Here is a 10,445-nt window from a genome sequence, read left to right on the forward strand (position 1 = left end):
CTCGTTCTTTTGATTAATTTTGGTATTTTGATTTGCATTGCTCTCATTTGATTTTCTTTCTTTTTAAATATGGTTTTCGTTACACTCAAACCCCCCCTCCATCTTTGTTCACGTAGCACAAAATACTAAGCTAGATACTCTTTGTGGGAACGATCCTTACTCGCACTACTGCATTTATTTTTAGGAGTATAGGTTTTATTTTTGGGTGCCTATGACAGCACGCCAAATTTTGGCACCGTTGCCGGGGAGTTTTTTCTAATCGGTTTTTGTGCTTCTTGTGATCATTATTTCGTTTTTCAAATTTTCAAAAAAAAAAATAGAGATCGCTTTGATTGTTTTTGTTTTAGCATTGAATTTTTTCTGTATTATTTATTTATTTATTTTCATCACTCTAGATTTTTTATGATATGTTGTTCATGGTTTATTAGGGTTTCCTTGATTTATGCCTGTAACTCGATTTTCTAAGCAAGGTGATTTGCAGTACGATCCAGATATAGAGGGAACTTTGCGCAGGTTAAGGAGGGAAGCTTGGAGTATTTCTAAAGAGAACGATTCAGCTCTTGATTCCCTATCTGTTAGCAGTTTTGATTTGAGAGAGGAGGAAATCATGGCTGCAAATCGAACTTTGAAAGAGCTTGCCGCCCCTGATTTGAATCAGCAACACTTATGCATAGCGTTTCCTGCTTTAGATGCTGATGCTACTTTTGAATTAAAATTTGGACTGATACATCTCTTGCCCACTTTTCATGGTCTTATAGGTGAAGATCCTCACAAGCATCTAAAGGAGCTTCATGTGGTATGCACGAGTATGAAACCCACGGGGGTGACTAAAAAGCAAATGAAATTAAGAGCCTTTCCGTTTTCTTTGAAGGATTCGGCTAAGGGTTGGCTCTATTATCTATCATCTGGGAGTATTACCACATGGAATGAGATGAAGAGGTTATTTTTGGAGAAGTACTTCCCAGCTTCAAGGGCGGCCAACATTAGAAAAGAAATTTGTGGTGTAAGGCAATACAACGGAGAGTCCCTACATGAATACTGGGAACGTTTCAAGAAATTATGTGCAAACTGCCCCCATCATCAAATCAGTGAGCAACTACTCATCCAGTATTTCTATGAGGGTCTTCAACCCACTGATAGGAACATGATTGATGCTGCTAGTGGAGGAGCTTTAGTGGACAAAACTCCCGAGGCCGCGAGAAACTTGATTGCAAATATGGCGGCCAATTCTCAACAATTTGGCACTAGGCTTGACCCTGCTTCAAAGCATGTTAATGAGGTAAATATCTCTTCTCTTGAACAACAAATTGCGAGTCTAACTTCTCTTGTTCGTCAAATGGCTATAGGTAATATGCAAACAGTGAAGGCTTGTGGGATTTGTTCGGTAGTAGGGCATCCAACCGATATGTGCCCAACTCTTTAAGAGGAGCCCATTGAGCAAGTGAATGTGGCAGGTGGTTTTTCAGGGCAACCGCAAAGGAAGTATGATCCCTATTTGAGCACATATAATCCGGGATGGAGGGATCATCCCAATCTCAGCTATTGGAATCCACAAAACCGCCCAAGTTTCCAGCAATATCAGCCGCACCACCCTAGACAACAACCAACCCAAACTTCTAATTCTGGTACGTCTTTAGAGGATATTGTTAAATCTCTTGCCACTAATACTTTGCAATTTCAGTAGGAGATGAGGGCCAGTATCCATCGTTTGGACAATCAGATGTGCCAAATGGCAACAACAATTAGTTGGTTAGAGGCGCAAAGTTCAAGGAAATTACCCTCTCAAACAGTTGTGAGTCCAAGAGAAAATGTAAGTGCAATCGTTTTGAGAAGTGGTAAAGAGGTTGAGATTCCAGCAAAGGCAGCCCTTACATCGTCAAAGCAAGAAAAGGAGAAAAATGTCATTGCAGACAGGAACATTCCCAATGACGATGACGTACCCAAGTGTAAGTTTCCACCTCTTTCTAATTATAAACTGGTACCTCCTTTTCCTCAGGCTTTAGTAGAATCTAGAAAAGATGAGCAATTTAAGGATTTTTATGAAACTTTTCATAGATGAGAGGTAAATATTCCCCTTTTTGATGCTATTAACCAAGTACTTTGTTATGCTAAATTACTGAAAAAACTATATACACATAAGAGGAAATAGAAACTGAAAGGATGTGAGAAGGTGAGAGTAGGGGAGAATGTTTCTGCAGTTATTCAAAGAAAACTCCCTGCAAAGTGCAAAGATCAAGGTATGTTTACTATCCCTTGCATGATAGGTAACACTAGAATTGAGAAGGCCATGTTAGACTTAGGAGCTTCTATCAATGTCATGCCATATTCTATATATGCTTCTTTGAAACTTGGACCTTTGAATAAAACTGGTGTTGTGATTCAATTGGCTGATAGATCTAATGTCTATCCTAAGGGTGTAGTTGAGGATGTTCTTGTGAAAGTAAATGATTTGGTTTTCCCTACTGGTTTCTATGTGCTTGATATGGATAATGGTGATCAAACCACTCCAATTTTGCTAGGAAGACCATTCTTAAAAACATCCAAGACTAAGATAGATGTTCATAGTGGCACACTCACCATGGAAGTTGATGGTAAAATTGTTAAGTTTAATATTTATGATGCCATGAAATATCCTAGTGATGATAACCCTGTTTATTCTATAGATGTGATTGATTCTTTAGCACAAGAAGTTTTTGAACTTGATGGGAATGATGGATTGGAAATTTCCATTCGTAAGCATCTTGAGAAAGAGGAGTCGACGTTGAGTGCTGATTTGCAAGAAACTATTATAGCATTGAATGATTCTCCGAAGTTACAACAGTTAGGTAACGTTCCTTATATTATGTTACCAATTCCTGATAGGAGACCTTTACCCTTTATTTTGAAGGCCCCTATTCTAGAGTTGAAGCCTCTCCCCAGTCACCTCAAGCACGTGTTTCTTGGAGATGGAGAGATGTTACCCAGTAATCATCTCCAGTAGCCTTAGCGCACCATAAGAAGAGAAGCTTGTGCAGGTTCTTAAGGAGCATAAGACAACTATTGGCTGGACGATTGCGGATATTGAAGGAATCAGCCCGTCTAAATGCATGCATTATATCTTACTTGAAGAGGGAGCGAAACCTTCCTGTCAACCACAAAGAAGGCTGAACCCACCCATGATGGATGAAAGGGGAAAGCACAGGAAGTTACAACTACAAGAGTTAGAGGAGATTCAAAATGATGCCTATGAAAGTGCAAGAATTTACAAGGAAAAGACGAAGGCTTTTCATGACAAGATGATCTCTAGGAAGGAGTTTAAAGTTGGTCAAAAAGTCCTTCTTTACCATTCACGGCTTCGTCTATTTACGGGTAAGTTGCATTCTCGTTGGATTGGACCCTTTGTTGTTACTATTTTCCTCATGGTGCAGTTGAAATTCAAAGTCTAGCAACTTCTAAAGCATTCAAGGTGAATGGCCATAGACTCAAGCATTTCTATGAAGGCTTCCAAGTAGAGAATGTGGAACAATTGCATCTTGGGGATCTGGTTTATGCTGTTTAAAAAAGGGAAGTTTGTTTTTTCTTTTTCTTCTTATTTTTGCATTTATATTTTAGTTATTTCTGCCTTTTCTTTGCATTTTACCTTACATTGGGGACAATGTAAGTTTTAAGTGTGGGGGAGGGGATTTAGGTTGCGTTTTAAAATTTGATTTAGGTTGTGTTTTAATTCTGCATTTTTTTTTGAAAAAAACAAAAAAAATAGTTTTGCTCTTTGTTTTTGTGGTCTTCAACGATTTTTTTAGGTTGTGTATGCCATGAGCAAGATTCAATTAAGCTTGAAAAGCTCATAACATGATTGGATAAGTAATCTTCCAACTTAGAATTAGTTAGTCTAGTTATTTTCCTTGAGAATGGTAGTGACTAAATTTAGTAGACAAAAGCTGGTGAGATTTTGAGCCTTTGGACTAACACATCTATATCAGTCTCACTATTTTCTTTCATGTGAGATATTCTTCCATGGATTTGTTTTGTAGAACTTGCCTTGATTCTCTTCAAGATCACATTGACACAAGCATGCATGAACATGATTAGGCCCTTTTTGTTATAAGCTACATAAGCCAAATAGCCTACTTTGGGATAAATTATCCCCTTTGTTGAACCCCTTTGTCGTTCATTGTGAACCCATGTTACAAGCTTTAAACCCGAGAAAAAGATAATATCCTTACCTAAGCCGTAGAACTAGTGGAGCATTATTCATCATTATGATATGTATGGATGTGCAGGTTTTGAGTGTGGGGGTGTCTGGATTCGTGGTATGGTTATGGATGGTGAAATGGAACATGTTTTCATTCTCAATTTGTAAGTTCCAATGATTGATATGCTTGGGGAAAAAACAAAAAAAAGAAAAAAAAAAGAATGAAAAAAGTAACTAAAGATGAAAGAAAAGAATGGAGGAAATTGCTTTTGATGTTACAAACTATCCATCTTCCTCCTAAAATTTGAAGAAAAATGGGCTACTTATACATACAAAGGTGGAAGTTGTTGTGAAGGATTGTTCCCTGGTGCAAACAAAAAAGCGTTCCTTTGAACGATCTCTTTTCCAATGTAGGAATTTTACATGCTTTAAATGCATTAAAGCAAAATTGAAGAAGTTGCTGAATGGAGTAATTGGTTTGACATGTCTTGTACATTCGAGCTTTAGATGATTCAGTTTTGCTCCACTAGTTTCAATGGCTTTTGAGCTACATTTCCAAATATTTCCTACCTTAACCCTAAGCCACGTTACAACCCTTGAAAAGTCCTTTTGATTCGTGTTATGCATGTGATCCCAGTGGTGGAGAGTGAGAAGATATGCAAGCCTATGATAGATCATTTCCATTGGAATGAATTTGAGCGAAACACATACCCTTCAAACATGAGAGTTGAGTGTTTATTTCTGTGAGGGTCTATGTATTTAGTTTATTCCATCTTCGAGTGGAAATGCTTACTTAAGTAATTAAAAGTTGTTAAGAATGTTTGTTCATGATGTGTTATGAGTATTGAAGAGCTTGGTTGTTCTCTGTTGATGGCACTATGACTTTGGTGTTTTTGGGAAAGTGAATTTGAATTTTGCCCGAGAATGAGCAAAAGCTAAGTGTAGGGGGATTAAAAATTTGGCGTGCTGTCATAGGCACCCAAAAATAAAACCTATACTCCTAAAAACAAATGCAGTAGTGCGAGTAAGGATCGCTCCCACAGAGAGTATCTAGCTTAGTTTTTTGTGTTGCGTGAACAAAGAAGCAATGCAAATCAAAGTACTGAAATTAATCAAAAGAATGAGTCTTGGTCTAAGTCAACATCCACCATTAGAATTTCGCTACTAATCATCGATGCAAAGATATATCAATTCACACTTTGAATATTCATCATCGGAATTATTTTCCTGTATCTCCCTAATCACAGTTTATCAAAAAACAAAAGATCCTCTTAACCCTTACTATTGAACAATCCCTAAACAAGCGTTAAAGATTTAATCCAGTAGTAGCCTTAAGAATTAGACATTGATGAAGCTAAACAACACAAGCACAAGTGGCTGCATTTAATTCAGTCGAGTGTTCTTCCTAGGATCAAACAATTTCTAATGCAGCAAATCATTAAACCCTAGTTGCTTCACAGATTAGAGGGATCAAACATTTACGGATCTGATATCTAACCTAGTAGTAGATTACAACGAATAATAAACTAGTAGGCCTCCTAGCAATCAGATGAAACAATCATGAACATAAAATAGAAGAACATTCGATATTCAAAGCATAAATCAAATAGTAAAAGTCAAATTAGATCTCACAGTTTTGCTAATTCTGAGGCTTCTATTTCCTTCGACCAAGTATCAGAATTTAGCCACGCATGGTCATGGTGAAAACTCAAGGAAGAAGTGAAGAAGAAGAAGAGAGGTGCGACAGCTCCAGTCTGATTTTCTCTTTCTTGTTTTTCCTCTTCTTTTCTTTCCCTCTACTTCCCCCAAGAGAAGCCTACAAAATCTCCTAAAATTTCTCTAGATAACAGTCTCCAAGTCTGACTTATCAAGAAAAATTTCAAAAATAAGATAAAACAAAGTTCTCATGTAAGTGGGAGAGTGGTGATTTCCTTATATAAAAACTTGCAGGCTAAGGAACGTTTCCAGCACGTTAGTAGTAAGGTTGCAGGTACTTCTGGTCCAACTTATACCTCGATTCAGTTAGTATCTATCAACAATCAAAACTATAAAGTTGTATAGTTTTTCCTTATCGTTCTAAAGCATCTTGAATCATCACAATCAGAGTTCGGATGAGAGAGTTATGCCCAAATTATGATGCGGTGCCGAAACTTTCCATAATTACCCAATTAGCCTTGTTTTTCACTTAATGCCTCCATTTGTGCCCTAAATCAAAATATAAGAATAATGAATCCATTTAGGTACTAAATAAGTATAAAAAACTAAACATTAAGGGAGAAAAATATGATATTTTGCATTCTCATCAGCCCTGAATGCCCATGATCTGCTAGACTATGTTAATGGATCTTCCCCTTGTCCTTATTTTCTGGAGTCATCTTCCTTAGTAGCTCCTTTAGCCCCAATAGCCACATGTATTATGAACCCAGCTTGCGCCTTGTGGGAGAAACAAGATTGACTTCTCCTCAATTGGTTACTCTCCACTTTGACTCCATTAGCATTAGCACATGTTGTTGGAAGCAAGAAAACTCGGCAAGCCTGGCTTACACTGGAGAAATTATATGCTCTTCGCATCCAAGATCGAGCGGTCAATCTGCATAATCAACTCAATCAACTCAGATCTCTTCAGGAAAACAACAACACCATGTCTCTCTATCTCCAACAAATCAAGACACTTGTTGATGAGTTAACGACCATTGGAGAATTTCCTTCGAGCTATTAGTTAATTTCCCACATATTAAATCACCTTAATAATGATTATGATGCACTTGCAACCATTGTTATGGCTAAACCTGATGATATCTCCTTCGGTGACCTTTATGGTATGTTGTTCACACATGAACTTCACCTATCCAGAACCAAACCATGAGTTGACTCGTACCTTATTGTCAACGTCACCAATTGCAGCTTGGGTTGACCTGAACCAGCTTGATTGTCTTCTACTAATAAGAAACCATCGAAGTATAGCAAAAATCTACACAATTTTTATGGTGGAAAAAATCATTAAGTCAAGTACTGCCGCAAACTCTAGTCTACAATCGAGTATCTGTGCAATCAACCTAAGTCTCCCTCAACCTATGTTGCATCTAGATCTACTGATCATTCTGCTGATTATTGATTTCTAAACTCTGGAGCGACAGATCACCCAACAAATGACCTGCACAACCTTCATATTCACTCTGACTACACTAGTAATGAACAAATCAAAATTAGTAATGGTCAAGGTTTGGGAATTCATAATATTGGTTCTTCTACTATTCGAACTCCATCAAAACCTCTTTCTTTGAACAATATTTTGCATGTTCCAGATATTAAGCTAAATCTTTTATCCGTCTCTCGGTTTATATTGAGGAGTTGACCAACCCTAGTGAAGGGAAGGGAGTTCCATCATATGGATGGCCGAACCATGCAAGGTGGCTGGGTGAAATTTCAAAAATTTCTTTTCCCTTCTGGGAATCCTATTCTTTGATTTAGAAAAAATGCATTTTTCAAGGTTCATTCTTGAAACAAATCGGACCAAATCTAGAACCAAGATTAGGGAGAGGAATACTTGATATAAAATCCACAAAAAAAAGCTCCTCCCAATGTAGGTTTTCAGGCCCAAAGTGGTTACCAAATCCTTCCTCCATTGAAGGTGACACAACTTAGGGTGAGGCAGGATCAACAGGGAGATTCTTCAACAAGAACCCCAATTCTTCAGCAAGAATCACATAGAGATGTGACCACAGCTTCAAGATTGTTTCTTCCAGCAAGAAACAATATCAAGATCCAATCTTAATCACTCCAAGAAATGGAGATCGAACAAGGTAGGGCAGCAAGAACAAAAGGAGAGAGAATTGAATAAAGAAAACTGTGAAACTGTGTAACCTTTTTCAAGTTCGCCCTCCTCCTTTTATATAATCCTTAAAGAGTTAACCTCCTAATCTGATTAGGAGTTTCTTGATCCAAATTTTTATTTGGATCTAGACTCTTTAAGTGATAAGGCTTATCTCTTATCTTATCTGTAGATCAGGATCAACTTCTCCTAATCCAATTACAAGTTTCCTAATCCAAATCTTTATTTGGATCTAGACTCTTTAAGTGGATAAGAGTTATCCTCTTATCCTTATCTACTAATCCATACCCAGATTCGCCCCCTTATTTAATTAATCAAATTAAGCCCCATATGAATTGGGCTTTAGGCTCATTAAGCTTTTAGGCTCATTTCCCTTTCAGTGTTTGGGTAGCTTGGCTCTCTTTGTATGGCGTGGGACTCTATCATTGATCTCCACATAAGTCACATGGGTTCAGCCTAGCCTCTTTTACAAGGCATGGCCGAATTCACTGTTGAATATAGTGAACCCCTTGAGTCCATCAGTATGGGTTCTTAATGGGCCCAAGATTTACACTAAATGGTCATTGGGTCCATCCATCTTATGAAGGCCCAAGGACTGTGGGCAGATGTGAGATTAGCCCATCAGATAAAAAGCCCTAAATGGTCTTACACTTAACCTCTCAGCCCATAATGATCAAACACTACCCGACAAGAGAGGGCCTCTACCTCGGCTGCAAGCTACAGTGTTGCACTCTCTACTCACATGGATCCCGGGAATTAAAACCTTTTTGTAAATATTTTATGAAAGCATAATACATATGTATATCTCTATATAAATATATTTTGCAAAAACAAATCTTAACAAGTTTGAAATCAACTGCCAGCAGTTTAGGTTTCCATCAGAGAGAGTGCATTCCCCCATCATTTACTTTGTCTGACAAAGGGGCTAATCCTGTCACTATGATCACCCACTCAAGTGAATTCTCAAACTGCCCCAACATACCCAGGTTTTGACTCCCTCTAAGGATCTCACTGATTGGCATATCAAAGATAGCCCAATCTAACACCTAGGTGCAGTACCATAATCGAGTTTAGGGGTCAAGTGTAACATTCCAATTTTGCGTCTCCAAGGTCAAGGGCATAATTGGAAAATTGCCTGGTTCAGGGTTTCAAGAAAACTCACACTACATGTGCTTCAGGACACATCCTAGCAGCTGAGACAAACCACCCTAACCGACTTGGCACCACATTAGTGTTAACCTTGGTAGGATAAACCTCCCCAGGTCTATCTAATGGCTGTGAACATTCTAACGTGACACGAGTCTCATTAGTGTCCAATTTAAGGGTATTACATAGAAACACACCATAATAACACGAATCAATTATGTACTTTATTCATTTACAATAAATGTCAAAGTTACATCAATCTGATTGGAGCTAAGGGCATACATTGTCTAACAGCTCCCACTTGCACTTATGTCCTGATAGCTATAATTATATAACCCTAGCAAGTGCACTAGTTATCAAGTAGTATAAAGATATCGTTCCCACGAGAATTTAACAAAATAAGTATTAGAACTATAGCCTTCCTTAATTATTTGGACAACCGAATTTCAGATCTAACAATAAGAACTACTGAAAATTAAGAATAGAAGAAAAAGAAAAAAAATAAGGGCAATCAATGACAAAACTTGCAACAATCTAATTAGAAGCGCTAGGACTGTTGGTCCACCTAACCATTCCAATGAATATCAATTTATTAGATTAACCAAGATAATTTATTATTTTCATAAGCTTAAGTTTTTCCAAAATTATTTAATATTCCCTCTCAGGATATATCAAATCTACCTCTATCAAGTAACCCTTCGATCTCTCGACTAGAGTTCTCGTAATAGAAATGCATTAAGTTCTATGAAAAACTTATATCATCAGATGAATTGATGGGTTGTCGAAGCCCTCAAAATTAATACTAGTCCCACAATAAAATATTTATAGTAAAAGTGGGTCTAGGTCGAATCCCACAGGGAGCAAATCAATAATCTCTTAGCCGAATGGGTAATGTAATTGAGTGAGAGAATTGAAATACTGAAATTAAAAGAAAAGAAAATAAATAGCAACTTAAACAAGAGAAAATCAGTCTTACCGAATTCTGGTTCAATGGTTCGGGTTGAATCGATTGGCCATCGATCCTAGGTACATTTCAGCATTCTTGCAATTCAAGCATTTAACCTTAGATTTATTAGGATAGCCATAATAAACCATGTGTTTTCCTAATTCAGTTGACTAAACCCAGCATTCGATCAACACTTATCACCACTTAATTGGGTACGATAGCATCCATATTAAATAGTGATAGCATTAAGATTTGTGAAAACAATTAAACCAAAATAACAATAATTGAGATAGCTGCAATTACTGAATCTTGTTCCATCGATTCCTTTAGGTTGAATCATGTTAAAACAT

At 37.4% G+C, this 10,445-nt stretch overlaps 2 protein-coding genes and 1 non-coding gene across 3 annotated transcripts; 2 read left to right on the forward strand and 1 right to left on the reverse strand.

Annotated features, from left to right (window-relative positions):
- Positions 1-442: 442 nt before the first annotated feature.
- On the forward strand, positions 443-2,980 carry LOC104590983 (uncharacterized). Its single transcript, XM_088892286.1, has 3 exons — positions 443-1,384; positions 1,685-1,946; positions 2,265-2,980. The coding sequence occupies exons 1-3, from the start codon at positions 443-445 to the stop codon at positions 2,978-2,980; spliced, it is 1,920 nt and encodes a 639-aa protein (XP_088748412.1).
- Positions 980-1,086, reverse strand: LOC148790415 (small nucleolar RNA R71). The gene has a single exon (XR_016078974.1). It is a non-coding gene; the product is annotated as a small nucleolar RNA R71 (small nucleolar RNA).
- A 178-nt stretch (positions 2,981-3,158) lies between the features above and the next one.
- LOC104590982 (uncharacterized) lies at positions 3,159-3,538 on the forward strand. Its single transcript, XM_010249752.1, has 2 exons — positions 3,159-3,348; positions 3,408-3,538. Exons 1-2 carry the CDS (start codon positions 3,159-3,161, stop codon positions 3,536-3,538), a joined length of 321 nt encoding a protein of 106 aa, XP_010248054.1.
- Positions 3,539-10,445: the final 6,907 nt, after the last annotated feature.

The sequence above is a fragment of the Nelumbo nucifera genome, chromosome 7, assembly GCF_055504915.1.
Source record: "Nelumbo nucifera cultivar China Antique chromosome 7, China Antique-T2T, whole genome shotgun sequence".
Lineage (NCBI taxonomy): Eukaryota > Viridiplantae > Streptophyta > Magnoliopsida > Proteales > Nelumbonaceae > Nelumbo > Nelumbo nucifera.

Excerpts from the sequence above, each read along its gene's own strand:
- LOC104590983 (XM_088892286.1), top strand. The coding sequence starts at position 443 with ATGCCTGTAACTCGATTTTCTAAGCAAGGTGATTTGCAGTACGATCCA. Across the intron at positions 1,385-1,684 it reads AGGCTTGTGGGATTTGTTCG|GAGATGAGGGCCAGTATCCA; the intron begins GTAGTAGGGCAT and ends CAATTTCAGTAG. Across the intron at positions 1,947-2,264 it reads TGACGATGACGTACCCAAGT|GTAACACTAGAATTGAGAAG; the intron begins GTAAGTTTCCAC and ends CTTGCATGATAG.
- LOC104590982 (XM_010249752.1), top strand. The coding sequence starts at position 3,159 with ATGGATGAAAGGGGAAAGCACAGGAAGTTACAACTACAAGAGTTAGAG. Across the intron at positions 3,349-3,407 it reads ACGGCTTCGTCTATTTACGG|TTGAAATTCAAAGTCTAGCA; the intron begins GTAAGTTGCATT and ends CTCATGGTGCAG.